The 18495-nt window shown below is 41.9% G+C and overlaps 1 protein-coding gene across 1 annotated transcript in view; it reads left to right on the forward strand.

Annotated features, from left to right (window-relative positions):
• Positions 1 to 18495, forward strand: part of CACNA1F (calcium voltage-gated channel subunit alpha1 F) — a 224240-nt gene that overhangs the window by 186871 nt on the left and 18874 nt on the right. The window contains 5 exon segments of the mRNA XM_033922018.1: positions 4087 to 4152; positions 9605 to 9696; positions 11125 to 11284; positions 13716 to 13843; positions 15953 to 16049. Coding sequence (XP_033777909.1) covers positions 4087 to 4152; positions 9605 to 9696; positions 11125 to 11284; positions 13716 to 13843; positions 15953 to 16049 — 543 coding nt within the window.

An 18495-nucleotide genomic window follows, 5' to 3' on the forward strand; every position in this document is an offset into this window, starting at 1 on the left:
TGATGGACTCCTCAAGCCAAGATGCCTTGGATTCATGCCAGATTTGCAATGGATGGCCATCTGAGGATCATCCGTGTCCCACGTGCTTCGTGAGGGAGAGGGGCGGAAGCTATGGGCTTAATCTCCTGTAGTCCCTTGAGGGGGGTGTTAGTGCCCAGATGGTGCACAACCCAAGTCCAGATTTGAGCCAGGGAGCAGTGCAGATGCATCCACAGTGAAGTGCAGCCATGCTGCTGCTGCAAAATCCCAGAAAGGAGCTCGGGAGTGTCTGCATGGGCCATCTGAATATCCTGGACAGGGGTTATCCACTAGATTCATCAATATGATGTTTGACATTTACATGATTAACAAGGGCTATATGGAACCCTCGGGGATCACAGCCATGCTGACGCTGGGGGTTCCCTCCTAAGAGCGCAATTCCCCAGCATCAGCACTGTGTGCAAGACGAGGAGGTCCAGTCTGAGGAAGACTGGGACAACGAGGGCTCTATATCAATGCCGGCGCCATTTTATGATCCGCTAACAGCGGGTCAGGCTGTTCACACCTGAACTTTACGACCCCCGAAGAAGCCTTAATCGGCGAAACGGGTCCCATCGGGCCTTCATGCCAACGGGCTAGGCGTGTGTTGCCATTCATGCAGCAACAAGATAAAGTTAAGTGCTGCTAGTTATTTATTTAAGTATTTATTCGCACAAGTCACAGTTAACATGGTGCTTATGATGCAGTAAGGTTTATAAATGTGTATGAAAACCCAATGAAAGATAAACTGTACTCCTGCTTTTATCTGTCTCAATGCCATTATTGAACAGTGCAGGACTCTGAGGGTTTCATACTCTAAACACTCTAGTTTGGCTGTTGTAGTCAAGAGTTACACAAGTTCGTTTGTTGTTTCTTTATTCGCTGGACGGAACTTGTTACCATTAATATTGAAGTTGTATCTAGGGGGGCCAGATCCAGATCTGGTGGAGGCTCTTGATCTTGGACAGGACCTGACAGTGTGCAGGCTGTTTAAGCCCTCAGCACTTTTGGAGGTAATCATGGAATCCCTCCAGGAATTAAAGACAGAGACTCTGCAGTCCTCAGCCACATAGTGCTCGTTTATAAGCAGCAGAAAAGTGCAGACCACATTTCCCCTTTCATCAAGACATTACTAAAATGGTTATAGACCTTTGGTAGGTCTTGGAGGGGCCTCTTCGGGTGGCCAAAGCCAGGGCAAAGCTCTATCTGATGGATACTGTATTTAATCAGCTCTTTGTTACACCAAAAGTGGATTCCTAGTGGCGCAGGTTACCAAGTGTATCTCCCTTCCCAGTGAAGGCAGTGTGGTATTAAAGGAGAAGGTTTGGACACCCTGATGCAGCCTTGGCTGAAGGCAGGATTTCTTTACATCTTCCCTCCATGGCCCATGATAGGCAGATTTCTGTGCAGGATCATGATACACCAAGGGCTGGTGATTCTAGTAGCATCAGAGTGGCCGAGGCAACAGTGGTATGCAGATCTGGTCCATCTACAAAGGGATCAAGGTCTCAATCTTCCTTGTCATCTGAGACTGCTCACGCAGAGCCTAATTGCCTTGGAGGATTCGGATCACTTTGGTCTTATGGCATGGTTCATGAGCACACACTGCTGGCGCGCAAAGGCTATTCGGACAAAGTAAACTAAACTAAACCTTAGGTTTGTATACCCCATCTTCTCCACAGTTATAGAGCTCGGCACGGTTTACAGGACTAAGATAGAAAGGAACTCCAAAGGAGGGTTATAGGATTAGGTGTAAAGAAGATATAGAGGGTTTTAGGGTACCAGAGAGGGGGGAGGTGTTACATTTTTTAGAAAAGCCAAGTTTTCAGATGTTTTCGGAAGAGTTAGAGGGAGCTCGAGTTTTGGAGAGGGGATGTAAGGTTGTTCCAGAGCTCAGTGATTCTAAAGGGGAGGGATGTCCCTAGTTTTCCAGCATGGGATATATCTTTTATAGAAGGGAAGGATAGTTTTAATTTTTGGGAGATCTGGTGGAATTAGGATTAGAGGAATTCCAAGATAGTGGAATAACGGGAGGAAGAATGCCGTGAAGGATCTTGAAAGTTAGGCAGGCACAGAGTAGTGTTCAACCCTCTTAGATGTAAGAAGAAAGCAACTAGCCTCATATGTGAAAGTCTGGAAGTGTTTCCAAGCTTGGTGCATTTGATGGAGTAAAGACCCAAGCTCGGCACCAATATCTGTGATGCTTGCCTTCCTGCAGGAAGGACTGGAAAAATGCCTAGTGGTTGGCTCTCAGAAAGTTCAGATTGTACATCCAGCCTTGGCCTGGATTTTGAAGGGCACTTTGCACCTCTGTCCTCTGGTTCGAAAGCCTTTTTGGTGCAAAATCTTAATCTGGTCCTACGGGTGCTAGCTAGAGTTTCCTATGAACCTCTAGATCAAGCTTCTCTGTGTTTGGTGATTACTTCAGCTCGAAAAATGCCGGAATTGCAGGCATTGTCATGCAGAGGTCCCTTCCTCAGAATTTTGGATTCAGGTATGGTATTGCACACAGTAACATCTTTCTTATTGAAAGTAGTCTCCAGCTTTCATATCAATCAGGAAATGTGATTGCCTGCCTTCATACCCTCGGGATCGAGGAAGAGTGATAAAGTGCTGAAATTGTTGGATGTGCGCAGAGTGTTACTGCAGTATTTGGAGGTTATGAACTAATTTCGACTGTTTGATCATCTCTTTGTACTGAGTGTTGCCTGTAAAGGCTGACCAGTCTCGAAACTGACCATTTCAAGATGGATCTGTATGGCCATCTCTTCAGCCTATGTTGGAAATGGAAAGTGACTGCCTATCCATAAAGGTGTATTCCACTAGAAGCATGGCTTCCTCATGGGAGGAATCTTCAGTGGTATATCTATAAGAAGTCTGTAGAGCAGCCACCTGGTCCTCTCTCTATACATTCACAAATTTTTACAGGGTGGACATAGTGGTCAAAAATGACTCTGCATTCAGATCATCCATTCTGTCAGCAGGCTCATCTGTCCCACCTAGACTCTAGGGACTGCTTTGATATGTCCTGAAGATTCAGGAATAATGTGCCGCACTAGAATGAAAGATTAGGTTTTTACCTCAGTAATCATTATTCCTGAAGCCTGCCCTGTCAGATGGTCATTTACCTGCTTACTGCCTCAAACATGCCAGGGAATCCAGACATCTGGTTTCTTTCCTTTATCCAACATTGACAAGAATAGAGGACGCAACAGTTGCTTTGAAAAATCTAGGGGGGATCTGATGAATCTCCCACATTCTTAGTGCAGGTTGCACTCCAGTTGTGATTTGTTTGTTTTCACCTTGTTATAGTTGCAAATGGTTAAGTTTTGTTTTATCTGTTATTAATTATATGAGCAAAACTGACAAGTTTATCTGGGAGAGTCCCTGTACCCCTCTCTATTGTTTCCTCTCCAGGGATGACCATCTGCTTTGGTACAAACTGAGGAATTGGAGGACAGCCTAGAGCAGTGGTCTCAAGCTCAAACCCTTTGCAGGGCCACATTTTGGATTTGTAGGTCCTTGTAGGGCCTCAGAAAAAAATAGTTAATGTCTTATTAAAGAAATGACAATTTTGCATGAGGTAAAACTCTTTATAGTTTATAAATCTTTCCTTTTGGTTAAGTCTTAATAATAATATTGTCATTTATAGCTAAAGACACATATGATCAAGAAACTGTTTTATTTTACTTTTGTGATTATGATAAACATACCGAGGGCCTCAAAATAGTACCTAGCGGGCCGCATGTGGCCCCCGGGCCGCGAGTTTGAGACCACTGGCCTAGAGAGATGAGAGATGGAGCAAAAGAATGATAATTAAGCTCTCTACAAGAATTCTCACTGGAATAGATTGACTACCTAAAGGTTTAGGAATAATATGGCTGTCTACTAGAAAGAAGACTACCAAGTTAAGAACCTAATCTTTCTATAAAATAACATACTGTAATAGTTTTGCTCTGAAGTAAGAGAAAAATAACCTACAAATGTATTTCTGATTGTCTTAGTTAATTTTCTTCATGACCTGGCTGTCTTCTTTCCTCTTCTTTCTCCTTCCTTCTCTTCTTTCAGGCTCTGCCCTATGTAGCACTCCTTATTGCTATGATCTTCTTCATTTACGCTGTCATCGGTATGCAGGTGAGAGAAAGTGAAACACAGATACTCCAGATTCATGAGAGAAAGATAGAAAAATCAATAATGCCTAGACTAGACAGGTACCTATTACTGTGAGCTCCTTTTACTAAGGTGCGCTAGCATTTTTAGCACACGCAGGATATTACTGCACACTACACCGCGTGCTACGTAGCTAGAACTAATGCCAACTCAATGCTGGCATTAAGGTCTAGCGCGCGGGGCAATTTCGCTATTCCGCGCATTAATGCCTTAACGCAGCTTAGTAAAAGGAGCCCTGTGTGAGGTCGGATCCTTATGATATTGTCTGCAGGATTGGCTTTCACAGAGAAAAATCCACTTTTTGGGATCTGCTGGGTATTTGTAGAGGCAAGAATTATGTTTAATTTTATTGTTTGTTATTTAAAATATTGAATGGCATTTGTCAAGGTTACATAAGAACATAAGAACATAAGAAATGCCATCTCCGGATCAGACCTTCGGTCCATCAAGTCCGGCGATCCGCACACGCGGAGGCCCTGCCAGGTGTACACCTAGCGTAATTTATAGTCCACCATATCCTTATATGCCTCTCTTAAGGAGATATGCATCTAGTTTGCTCTTGAAGCCTAGGATGGTCGATTCCGCAATAATCTCCTCTGGGAGGACATTCCAGGTGTCAACCACTCTCTGAGTGAAGCAGAACTTCCTGACATTAGTCCTGAACCTGTCCCCCCTTAGCTTCATTACATGTCCTCTAGTCCGTGTCAAATTGGACAATGTAAATAATCTTCTCTGCTCTATTTTGTCGATTCCTTTCAGTATTTTGAAGGTCTCGATCATATCCCCACGCAGTCTCCTTTTCTCAAGGGAGAACAATCCTAGTGTTATAAGTCTGTCCTCGTATTCCAGTTTCTCCATACCCTTCACCAGTTTTGTTGCTCGTCTCTGCACCCTCTCCAGCAGTTTTATATCCTTCTTTAGGTAGGGAGACCAATGTTGGACGTAGTATTCCAAGTGTGGTCTGACCATTGTCCTATAAAGCGGCATTATAACTTTCTCCGATCTACTCGAGATTCCTTTCTTTATTATGCCCAACATTCTATTTGCCTTCTTTGCCGCTGCCGCGCATTGTGCCGACGGCTTTAGGGTCCTATCTATCAGTACACCCAGGTCCTTTTCTTGTTCACTCTTCCCCAGAGTTGCACCTGACATTGTATACTCGTATTCCTTATTCTTATTGCCTAAATGCATTACCTTGCATTTCTCCACATTGAACTTCATCTGCCATTTCTCCGCCCATGTTTCTAACCGACACAAGTCGCTCTGGAGTTTCTCTCTATCCTCATGCGATCTGATCGCCCGGCATAGTTTTGTATCGTCTGCAAACTTGATGATCTCACTGGATGTTCCTTCCTCCAGATCATTGATATAAATATTAAAAAGGATCGGCCCAAGTACCGAGCCCTGGGGTACACCACTAGTCACTTTCTCCCAGTCGGAGAACTTCCCATTTATGCCCACTCTCTGCTTTCGGTTTTCCAGCCATTTGCCTATCCATCTTTGTATATCCCCCTCTATGCCATGGCTTTGTAGTTTCCTGAGAAGTCTTTCAATATTTCTTGTTCTGAAGAAATAGGTCATATAATAATTGTCCACTTGTTTTGCCTTCTATTAGAAGCATTACAAGATTTAAATATCATGATAAATTTTGTCAGTTTGAGTTCCTAAAATGTGGAAGGATATGGTTATATGTCTGAATTGTTCTAATTATCTTGGTTTTAGGAGAAATGTGAAAATATTATTGTTCAGAAAATTTTTAAATGAGAACAAATGAGTGGTATTTTATGTGTAAACTTGTTTTTTTTTGTGTGTGGAATTGATTGTAACTTCCAAGGGGAATGTCTTGGTTACTTTTTAATTATAAGAACATAGGAATAGCCTTACTGAGTCAAACCAAAGGTCCATCAAGCCCAGGAGCCCGTTCTCACGGTGGCCAATCCAGGACACTAGTACCTGGCCAAAACCCAAAGAGTAGCAACATTCCATGCTACCGATCCAGGACAAGCAATGGCTTCCCCCATGTCTTTCTCAATAACAGACTAAGGACTTTTCCTCCAGCAAATTGTCCAAGCCCTTCTTAAAACCAGCTACTCTATCCACTCTTACCACAACCTCTGGCAATGCGTTCCAGAGCTTATCTATTTTCTGAGTGATAAAATATTTCCTACTATTGGTTTTAAAAGTATTTCCCTGTAACTTCATTGAGTGTCCCCTAGTCTGTAATTTTTGATGGAGTGAAAGATCGATTCACTTGCACCCATTCTACTCCACTCAGGATTTTGTAGACTTCAATCATATCTCCCCTCAGCCATCTCTTTTTTGATGTCTTTCTTCATCATGGTTGCTCTTTTTTTAACTGTTTCTAGTGCTGCTATATCTTTCTTGAGATAAGGAGACCAGAATTGAACGCAATATTCCAGGTGAGGCCGCACCAATGAGCGATACATAGGCATTATAACATTCTTAGTCTTGTTAACCATCCCATTTTAAATAATTCCTAGCATCTTGTTTGCTTTTTTGACAACCGCTGCACATTGGGCAGAAGGTTTCATTGTTTTCATGGGTGCTAACCTCCAAGGTGGACCCTAGCATTTGATAACTGTGATTTAGGTTATTCTTCCCAATGTGCATCACTTTGCATTTGTCCACATTAAATTTCATCTGCCACTTGGACACCCAGTCTTCCAATTTCCTAAGGTCCGCCTGCAATTTTTCACAATCCGCATGCGTTTTAACAACTTTGAACAGTTTGGTGTCATCTGCAAATTTAATCACACTCGTCGTTCCAATTTCCAGATCATTTATAAATAAGCTATATAGCACTGGTCCCAGTACAGATCCCTACAGCACTCTACTGTTTACTCTCCTCCATTGAAAAAATGACCATTTAACCCTACCCTCTGTTTTCTATCCAATAACCAACTCCTAATACACAACTGAACTTTGCCACCTATTCCATGACTCTTTAATTTTCTAAGGACCCTCTCATGAGGAACTTTGTCAAAAGCTTTCTGAAAATCTAGATACACTATATCAACCGGCTCACCTTTATCCACATGTTTATTCACACCTTCAAAGAAGTCAAGCAAATTGGTAAGGCAAGATCTCCCTCGGCTAAACCTATGCTGACTCTGTCTCATTAAATCCTATTTGTCTACGTGTTCCACAATTTTATTTTTTATAATTGTTTCCACCATTTTGCCCTGCACTGAAGTCAGGCTTACCGGTCTGTAATTTCCCAGATCTTCCTTGGAACCCTTTTTAAAAATCAGTGTAACATTGGCTACCCTCCAATCTTCAGGTACAACAGATGATTTTAGTGACAGGTTACAGATTACTAACAGCAGGTCAGCAATTTCATGTTTGAGTTATTTAAGTATCCTGGGATGTATACCATCCTGTCCAGGTGATTTGTCACTTTTTAACTTGTCGATTTAGCTTAGTACATCTTTCAGAATCACCAAGATTTCTTTCAGTTTCTCCGCATCATCACTTTTGAAAACCATTTCCAGTTCAGGTAGATCTCTTACATCTTCTGTAAAGACCGAAGCATAGAATCCATTCAGTCTCTGCGCTATGGCCTTATCTTTCCTGAGTGCCCCTTTTGCTCCTTGATCATCCAACTGTCCCACAGATTCCCTCACAGATTTTCTGCTTCTGATGTACCTAAAAAAAATTATTTGGCAAGTTTCTCTTCATATTCTTTCTTAGCTTTCTTTATCAATGCTTTGCATCTAACTTGCCAGTGCTTATGTCTCTTCTTATTTTCTTCATTTGAATCCTTTTTCCACTCTTTAAATGATTTTTTTTTCTCTACTAGCCTCTTTCACTTCACCTTTTAACCATGCCGACTCTTGTTCCCTCTTCCTTCCACCTTTGCCAATATGTGGTATACATCTTGTCTGGGCTTCCACAATGGTATTTTTAAATAACATCCATACCTGATTTACTGTCCTAACCTATGCAACTGATCCTTTAGCTTCTTTTTAACCATTTTCCTCATTTTATCATAGTTGCCCTTTCGAAAATTAAATGCCTCTACAGTAGATTTCTTTTGCGACGTCACTCCTGGTATCAGCTCAAATTTGATCACGTAATGATCACTGTTTCCCAATGGACCCAACACAGTTAACTCCTGTATTATGCCTTGCATTCCACTAAGGACCAAATCTAAAATAGCTCCCCCTCTTGTCAGTTCCTATAAACTGCTTAGAACCTTATTGTAATAGTGGTATATAAATAAATGTGTCATATCATATCATGCTTGTAATCTGGACAGCCACTGCCAGAGACTGGAAGCTGGGCTTGATTAACCTTGATTTGACTCATCGTTGCTTTTCTTCTGCTCTTATGTGTATAGCATGAGTGGGGTTTGTTGTTAGGGATATCCTAGCATATAGAGTATGCAGGGCTGACTTTTCCTGTGAGTGGGTGAGTCTGGCTATTGCTGGGAGCCCATGGTTAAAGAATGGATGTTGGTTGTTTAGGGTGCCAATATATGGTGGAAGTTTGCTCTTGGGATGTCCTTGATTTGTATAGTTGGCTGTTGGATAGGTCTTTGGCTACAGAATGGGTGAGTCTGGTTATTGCTGGGCACCATAGTTACAAATAGTATTGTTTGCAAGTGGTGTTCTTGTTTACAAAATGAGTGGGGCTGGCTGTTGGGGTGTACTTGGTTACAGAGCAGTCTAGGCTTTGTTATTAGGTATATCTTTAAGTTTGCTTGCCTTTGCTTCAAAACCATGACAGGTTCATCTCCAACCTATCTATCTCATCAATTTGAATTCCCAGGCACAACTAATACACGCACCGCCTACTTGTTCGCTTTTCCATCCCTAAAGGGCTGTACCTAGAAGAGATACCTTGATAGAACATTATCATTCCAAGCAGGCAAATGGAACAAATGTTTAACCACCTTCATCTCAAACACACTCTCGTACCAAACTTTTAGGAAGTCAATCAAAACTTATCCCTTTGACAGATTTCTCTGACCACACTTCAACCTTGATGTACTTCCAAAACAGTTCCAGATAAACTTGATTAACCTTAACATGCCAATGTAATTTCAAAAGTACTCTGTAATGTTGCTGTCTGTATACAGCAGGGATCTCAAAGTCCCTCCTTGAGGGCTGCAATCCAATCAGGTTTTCAGAATTTCCCCAATGAATATGCATTGAAAGCAGTGCATGCACATAGATCTCATGCATATTCATTGGGGAAATCCTGAAAACCCGACTGGATTGCGGCCCTCAAGGAGGGATTTTGAGATCCCTGGTATACAGTATCTTCCCCTGTAATCCGCTTTGAACTGTTTGTGGTATGGCGGTATATAAAAATAAAGTTGTTATTATTATTATTATCTTTGCTGTTTGATGATATCACTGATAAGCTTCCTGTTGCTTTCTGTTCTTGTCAGACCTTTGGTAAAATTGCCATGCAGGATGGGACCCAGATCAATCGCAACAACAACTTTCAAACCTTTCCACAGGCTGTACTACTGCTGTTCAGGTGTGACCTCCTTAACCCAACTCTACAAGTATGGCTGTTGACAGAGTTTCCCACTTATCCCAATACAGCCTTCCTCCCATTACATGGGCTCTCACTTACAGGACTAGTTTTAGACATGCGGGAGTCCAGGACAGAAATTAAAGAGGGGTTCCCTGATCCCCTCTCCTCCCTACCCCTACCCCCTAATCTCCCCACCTGCCATTACTACAACACATAAAAACAACTTTAAATGACTTCTTCACACAGAAACTCAGATAGACCTTTACAAAATACAGAACTAGGAACTCAAAGAAATTAAACTCAGCAAGAGAAACAAACAAACAAACTTTTTGTACTGAAAACACTGGTGTCCTGGGTCCAAGATCTCCTAAAATTAACCTTGCTTGTGGAGATCCCGAAGCCCTGCCAGTTGAAGACCACCTCCTCTGGTCTGGCAGGCAGAAATCTCCAACTCTGCAGCCAGCAGCAGTGTCCATGAGCTGTCACCAGCTGCAGAGCTTGGAGAGTTCTGGCTAATGGACTGGAGGTCTTCAGCTGATAGGACTTTGTTATTCCCCATCAACTTAGGTATTTATATTTTGCATTTGGGCAAGGAGGAAGGCATGGAGAAAATCTGGTATTCACCCATGTTGGGCTCAGAGCCACTGCCCCTCTCTCGGCAGTCTGCTAAAGCACTGAAGATTTGTTTTTCTAAGGTTAAATTCAGAAATCAGATATAGACAACCTTAGATACAGATATAATTTATCCCATTTAGGACCTCAGCGGTGCTAGCTGTGAGAAGGTTTCATTCACAGATATATAAGGACAGAAGTCTTCATCGATCTCAATTTTTTATGTATTTTTTCTATATATAAATTTTAATACTTCATTTAATAAATAAGTTTTTGAAAAAAGTATTCATCTCTTTTAGAGAAGCATAGCAGGGGCTCTTCACCAACATAGGTTATGTTTCGCCCAGGGGGCTTTATCAAGGTATTTTCCCCTTTGTTATGCCGGTTCCATGAATACTGCCGGAAAAAGAAGGGGGAAAGCATGCTGTCCCACACGCCCCCCCCTCCCCTGAGCTGTGGGGCCCAGGGCAGTTGCCCTGTTTACCCTCCCCTAATGCCAGCCTTGCTCACTTTGACTTAACCTAGTATAACCCCTGCTCTCCAGGACAGGGTGTTCCACATATCACACTACAATCCTCTCACTGTATTGGATCTCCTAGTCATTCCTATTGTGAGTACTCAGATTAGTATGAGGTGTACTTATAAATGAGTCTCCCCATCTTTTCTGTTGGGTTTCTCTGTAGGAAGGTCACCATTTCCTCTCACTGTGTTGGTCTCTGTCTTTGATTTCCCTTGTGCAGTGAAAATGAGTATTGAGGATCAGGATGGTGTTATTATCCAAGACTCTTGTTTTTACTGTTTGATTCTCTGACACAGGTGTGCAACTGGTGAAGCCTGGCAGGAGATCATGCTGGCCAGTCTTCCAGGAAAGCGATGTGACCCTGAATCAGATTATGGCATTGGGGAGGAGTTTTCTTGCGGCAGTAATTTTGCTATAGTCTATTTCATCAGTTTCTTCATGTTATGTGCCTTTCTGGTGAGTGCTTGTCCCAGTGAGGGGAAGGGAATGGCACTGGGAGCATCAGTTTATCCAGGTTATGTGCATCCTTGGTCTGATGTTATTCCAATGATGGGAAGAGGAGAGAAAGAGCCAACAAATTTCAGGCTATCCAGACATTATGTTTTCCAGATAAGATGCTTTCCCAGTGAAAGGACTAGTAGTACATGTTACCTACAGATTTTCCCCCTCATTCTGTACTATGAGACTCTCCTGTGTGGCTCTCCTGTGAGGCTGGTTGTGTAAACAGTATTCTAGAATCTTAGGGCCCGATATTCAGATCACGGGAAGCGGCTCAGCTTTCTCCCGCGGCTGCCAGTCTCGGCGTATCCGGCATTGAAATTTCAGGGTGTTTTGTCTGCTAAAAATACAGCTGGTAAAGATGATATTCAGCTGACCAGCTAACATATAGCGACCAAAAACAGACCTCTTATTTATGTGGGTCTATCTGGCCGCTTAACTTAGCTGATTGCTAAATATTGGCATTGCTATGTCGCACTAGCTGGTAATATTAATTCAACGGCCATCTTGCACTGAATATTAGCGCTTAGCCGGCTAAGCGCTATTTAACAGGAGCCATCCCTGACCAGTTAAATAGCGCTGAATATTGGGCACTTTGTGTACAACTTGCTTAGCATGCAAATGCAAGGGGCATTCACATGGGTGAGGCATGCGCATCTCCAACAATTATACACATACAGTATAGAATAGTATCATTTGTGTGTCAAAAGTATAGCATTTAGATATGCACAATTATACCTGCCATAGACATAGTTAAAGTGGGTGTGCCTATATGATAGTATATAAATGCCAATTTACGCTAATATTCTATATCAGAAAATAGGTGCAGTTTGGCGCTTAACTTTTGACTCACTTTATAGAATTGGCCCCTTTGTACCTCTCTAGTGTTTCCTTGTGCCAGCAACGAATCAGGCAAAAATTAAGAATGCCCAGGGAGGAATTGCCTCTTGGTCTGTGCTGATATTTGTATACCAGTGCTTCAGGGATTGCTTCTCTGCTAGGGATCCCCACTTGCTTTAGTCCTATTTATGCTGTGGTGGTGTTCTGGGAAAACCAAAAAAACCCCCACTGTGGAGTGACACTGTTCCTGTTTTATTAAAAATATGCAAGTTCCAAACATGCTTTGGTTTCAAGCAGCGGTCTCCTTACAACTTTCCAGATATCAGTTTTTCCACATATCTACCAACTTAGTTTCAAGTTTAAGTTTCAAGTTTATTAAAATTTTGACATAAACGCAATATCAAATATTTTCAATGCGTATAACAATAAAAAAAAAATTGGGGGGGAGGACAACATAAAACAATTTAAACAGGCAAACATACAATCAATGTACACAATTAATAAGTGATACATAAAGAAAAAGGACTTTCAGGGACCCCTAAAGGAGACTATCTTGTCAAAACACGGACCATGTCGGGTCCTACGCTTTCAGTGAACTGGGTCCTATAGGTTTTTATGTGGATGATTTGATTTTCATTTGGACTGCTTTATTGCATGTTTGGAACTTTCATCCTATATAATAAAACCCTAGCCGCGCATGTGCACTCAAATCTGCGTGCTTCCATGATCTCTGATCTGTGAGATGTAGGTCCGTGGCCACAGGAGTGCGCATGCGTGAGTCCCCAGCCTTACTGCTTCCCAGGACTGGCTGCCAGCGTTGGACTCCCTACTCTCCAGATTGCGGTGTCGCACCAGCGTCGGAGAAGGCTTCTGACGCTGGCGGGGATCGAGAGGAGCCGCTGCGACACTTGCCCGGAGCAGGCCAGACCGCGGGCCGGGCAGGGAAGTGCCGATAAAAACAGACTCCAGCCATGAGCCACTCAATGGGACCAGACAGGCAGCCAGCCACGCGAGGGAGGGAAACAGAATGAAAAATAAAGGTAACGTGCAGGGAGAAGCTGGGCCTGCCTGCGGGAAACGCGATAAGGGAATGGGGGGCCCTTGGAGCAGACTAGACCGTGGGAGGGAAGGGGGAGGGGCCAAAAGGAGCAGGCCACATTGTGGTAAGAGTAGGGAAGGGGGGTGAAGGAAAATGCTGCTACTGCTGCACAGGGATCTGGAGGGGAAGGGAAATACCTGCTGCTGCTGCACAGGGACATGCAGGCAAAGAATGACAGACAGATAGCAGGAGGGAGGGAGACAGAAAGAAAGGAGGAAAGACACAGGGGCAGGGAGAGGGACAGAAAGACAGACAGACATATATTCTAGTACCTGTTAATGTAAGGGGCTTAATGACTAGTATTTGTAATAAAGTCCATTCCAGGAACATCGTGTTTTTTTGGTTTTCCTTGGATTCTCTTCTCTGTGGATTCCTTGGGAGTCAATTTTTTGGTTTTCGTGGTGGTGTTCTGTTCATTCTCTCAGGACCATGTCCCTTTCCTCCCTTCAGATAATTAACTTGTTTGTGGCAGTCATCATGGATAACTTTGATTACCTGACAAGAGACTGGTCCATTTTGGGCCCACATCACCTGGATGAGTTTAAGAGGATATGGTCTGAATACGACCCGGAAGCTAAGTGAGTGCAGGTCCCCTGTTTTTATTTATTTATTCAATTTTGTAGCCCATCCTCCCCAAAAATCCCAGAACAGGTCACAAGTTTACATGCATGCACTAAGTTTGTGATAAGATAGTTGGAGTAAGGACTTTAAATGAAGATAAGGCAATTTTAACAATATGGACACAGACTTCTTACAGTGTTTATTTATTTAATTAGTTCTATATCCCATTCTCCCCAACGAGCTCAGAACGGGTATATAGTTTAACAAACATTTATTATTTATTTACTAAAAAAAATTTATATACCACATACAACTATGCGGTTTCCATATCACATACATAAAACTTTGTTTCCCTACGATTATCACATATAACATAGACATATCTAAACAACTTCATTAATCATCCCTGTTATAAACAGGGATAGAGCGCAAATTCAGTCAATTCACATCTTATATACACATCCTGCAAAGTTTGAAACATGTTGCTCTTCTATAGCCAAAGTGAGATGTTTTGTGATTTTAATTATAGTAGTTTCTTGGAATGCTATTATAGGTAAATCTCTTCATCATAAAGCTGCTCTGAGAATATAGACAGGAGTAGAACAATTTCTATACACAGTAGGAAAAAATCTAACATATGAATTGGGACTTATAGCAACAAGACAATTGATAAGACAGTTTTAATGATATGGGCATAGACTTCTTACAGTAGTAGGACAATGTCTATATGCCATATGAAATCTAGTATATGAGAAGGGACTAATTACAGCAACAAAACAACAACTTATTACAGCAGTAAGAGGGTTTTAACAATTCTTTATAGATCATCGGAGGTAGATCCCAGGATAGCATATAGGAGATTTAATCAAAGTTGGTTTAGGGTTAGGAGTTATCTTTGTGTTCTGAAGTTTTTCAGAGAGTGGTTTTGATTCCTAACTCCATTCACCTTGGGTTCTGCACCCCCAACCCTATATGTCATGTCTGTCTGTCCAAGTTAGATTGTAAGCTCCTCCGTCTATAAATGTCAAAATGTACAGTGCTGGGCACTCCTTTCAGTGCTATATGAGTGATAAGTAGTTCAGCGCTATAAGAGTTATAAGTAGTAGTAGTAGTTTAATAGTCCTGCCAGTGATCTGATAGTTGGCGGGATTTCATTCCATAATCTGGATGAGAAGTGTTATGTGTGTTTTGTGTGCACTGTCAATTAAGAGTGTGGTGAGTACAAGGACATGTCATGGGAAGGAGGGGACTAGAGTGGATATGTGACTTTTTCTTGATAATTTATCTGATTGAGGTAAAGTCATCTTAACACATTCTGTACATAATAGTATACCCAAAGAGTAAAGAAATGGTATGTCTCAGCTCCCATACATCTGATAAGCCTAAGATAGGCAGATGATCCTATGTTGAGATGCCTGCCTCTTACTGTTTTCCTCATCAGCTGTACGACTGTGTACCTGTCCCTAGACCTGTCTGCTTATACAGCTGTCCTTCTCACTTGTCCCGAGGTATGTATATTTGTCTACTTTTGCCCTCTGCGTGAAAAAGAGGAGGAGGGTGGGATACTGCTTTCATCACCGAGAACTGGATGGTCAAACACTTGAGAAAGTACAGTGGAGTGCTGATTTTAATAGTTTGAAAATAAGAAAAAAGTGAGTTGGGCAGGTGGAAGAGTTGGACACCTTCCTGTTGATTCATTTATACTGTATTTTCTAACATTAATAAGGCTCAAAGGGCCTGATTCTATAAACAGTGCCTAACTGCACTGGTCTGCACGGTTGTCAATCAACCACTGGGAGTCCTTTATAGAATCACGCCTAGCGGTACCTAAGCAGATTTGGGTGTCGCTAAGCATTCTAGAGGTAGGTGCTGGTTTATTAGGCCTGATTTTATCATGCAGGGTTTGCTGGCCTTTTATGTGAAGGGAGAGGCTCCAGATAGTACGTAGTGAATTTAAGGACTGAGATTTCTTTGTGCGTATCCTCTATTTGGGCAAGCAAACATTGTTCTGTTCCTTGTCCACCTGTTCATGCACTTTTATCTGTCTTGCAACTGCTGTCTGGCTCTGGTAGAACAAGCGGACGTGAGAACCCATGATAACTATTCATTGTTTTCTCTCTACTTAGAGGACGCATCAAACATCTGGATGTGGTGACGCTGCTACGCAGGATCCAGCCCCCCCTTGGTTTTGGAAAGCTATGTCCACACAGGGTGGCCTGTAAGGTCAGCCACATCCATTGCTCTGTTCTTAAATCTTCTTTTGCCCTCTGACATTCTCCTCTTTCCCCAGATTCAAAGTTCTGCCCCCCCCCCCCATCTCCTCTCCCCCCTTTACTCACAGAAGCAGAACTACTTAAGATGCGCCTTGTAGCTCACTATGCAGTCTCTAACAGAGGCCAATCTGGGCCACTTCAAAGAACCCAGCAGACCCCAAAGATTTTGCTGCTTACCCCAAGAATAAGTAATAGCTTTTCTAAATCTAGGTTTGTTTCTGGGTTTTTAGGGGGGAGGGGGTATGACAGCAGAGAGCACTCCTTTTTTTAAAGTCTTTTTCTTTCCTGTTAATTTTTTTTGTAGTTCACTGCTTTCTTTCTCCTTTTAATTCTTTAAGCAATTATTGTTATTTTTTTTTATTGTAAACCACTTTGTTGGATTAATCTGTAAAGCAAATAAAGTTAACCTTATAGAAAGTGATATATAATCAATGGCCCTGATAGTCAAAGCCAAATAGGAAAAGAGAATGAGATTTGCTAAATTGCTTTTCTGTGGCTCCACTCAAAATGGTTTACCTATTACATCCAAGGACTTATTTATTTTTCACATTTATAACCCACCTACTTATTTTGTATTTGAGGCAATGTAGAGTTAATGGATTTGCGTAGTCAAAAGGAACCCAGTTCCCTTGTGTTCAACCCATTGCATTATTCATTAAGCTACTCTTCCACTCCATATCATATAGGCCCTCTTTTGCTAAGCCGTGGTAGAAGTTTCTACCATGGCCCAGGGCGCTAAATGCCGATACTGCTCAGTTGCTGACGGGAATTCTATGAGTGTCTGAGCATTTAGTGCTCCAGGTTGTGGTAGAAACTTCCACCACAACTTAGTAAAAGTACTTAGTACTATCTCTTTCATTTCATCTTTCCCTGCCACATTCATCATTAACCCCAGCTCTTCTCTGGATTAAAATGGCAATAGAGTTCTCCCAACTCTTTTTTAAGTCCTCACTATGCAACAGCAGACCTGAACAGCTAATCATAGGCCTCCTAAGCTAAAACAGAGATGCCCACTCAATCTCAGCATTTAAACCAAGAGAGGACACTGTATTAACATATAAATCCGAGAAACAAGATGGTGGTGGCGTGATAGCAGTGAGTGCCAGAGCTCCATCTTACCTTGTAATTTTTCAGCAAGTATCTTTTCTTCAGGGAATTGAAGCAATGCCTCATAGTAAGCGCAAGGGAGTTATCCGGGTGGACCTTTCCACACCCAGGCAAACACCAATGGACCAGTTCCTGACAAGTTCACCAACCGCATTGGGAGGGGGAATCCCTGCTGCTGCACTGCTGGAAGGAGAAATCGGAGCCTTAGGGCTTGAAACATCATTGTCCCCCTCTGCAACCCGATCGCTGCCTAATCCGGCTACGGAAGACATGGAAGGTGAGATTGCCGATGAGCCCTACACAATCATGCGGAGGAGGGCTCCACGAAATCCAGAATGCCGAGTCGATAACGAATCGAGGAGTGGAGGAAACTGACTCCTCATTGGTGACCCTTGCTAACATATGGAGAGTGCTCCAAAAGCTTGAAGCTGCCTCTACAAAGTCAGCAGGAGACATTTCAAAAGTTGTGAGTAAATTAGACGATTTGTCAATTTCTGTGCAAAATACTAAGGCAGAATCCAACTCTAAATTTAACACAATAGAAAAAGAAATTTCCTCATTACAGAATATTGCCGCTAATGTGGTCAAGGACAGAGTTTTTCTTCAAAGGAAAATTGAACAATTGGAGAATTTCAATAGGTGGCTTAATTCGCATTTTTAAAATTTTCCTAAATCGTCTCTGTTTATACCAACTGATATGTTTAAAAGATACCTTATGGAAAATTTGAAATTTTCCCCTGAACTGTTGCCACCAATAAATAGAATTTACTATCTACCTAGAATATTAGAAAAAGTATGTGGTAAACAACCTGATAAATTGTAAGCAATTGATTTAAATAATATAACTGAAATATTGGAGAGTTCCCAGGAGCAAATTGAATACCGAGGAACATTGGCAAGTTCACTAGTCTTTGAACAAGACTTGAATGCGATAATGAAAGTTTTTTTTGACCTTCTCAAAGTTTATTTCTGGGGCAAAAAATCTGGATCTTCCCTGATGTTACAAAAACTACTCAAGATCGCAGAAAGTTGTTTTTGACTATGTGGAATGAAGTATTAAAAATGGGAGCTACCTTTTTATTAAGTTATCCTTGTAAATGTCTCCTTAGATATGCTGGGACTAAGAATGTGTTTTTTGTACCGGAACAGCTTCAAAACTTTTTGGACACAAAAAAAATGAATTAAAGTATGAAAAGGGCTGTAAGAGAAATTTTGACCGAAAACATGTAAAGCCTTTTCTACAGTAAATTTAATAGTGGTAAAATACAGATCTCCTTGTCTCATTAATT

The sequence above is a fragment of the Geotrypetes seraphini genome, chromosome 1, assembly GCF_902459505.1.
Source record: "Geotrypetes seraphini chromosome 1, aGeoSer1.1, whole genome shotgun sequence".
NCBI lineage: Eukaryota > Metazoa > Chordata > Amphibia > Gymnophiona > Dermophiidae > Geotrypetes > Geotrypetes seraphini.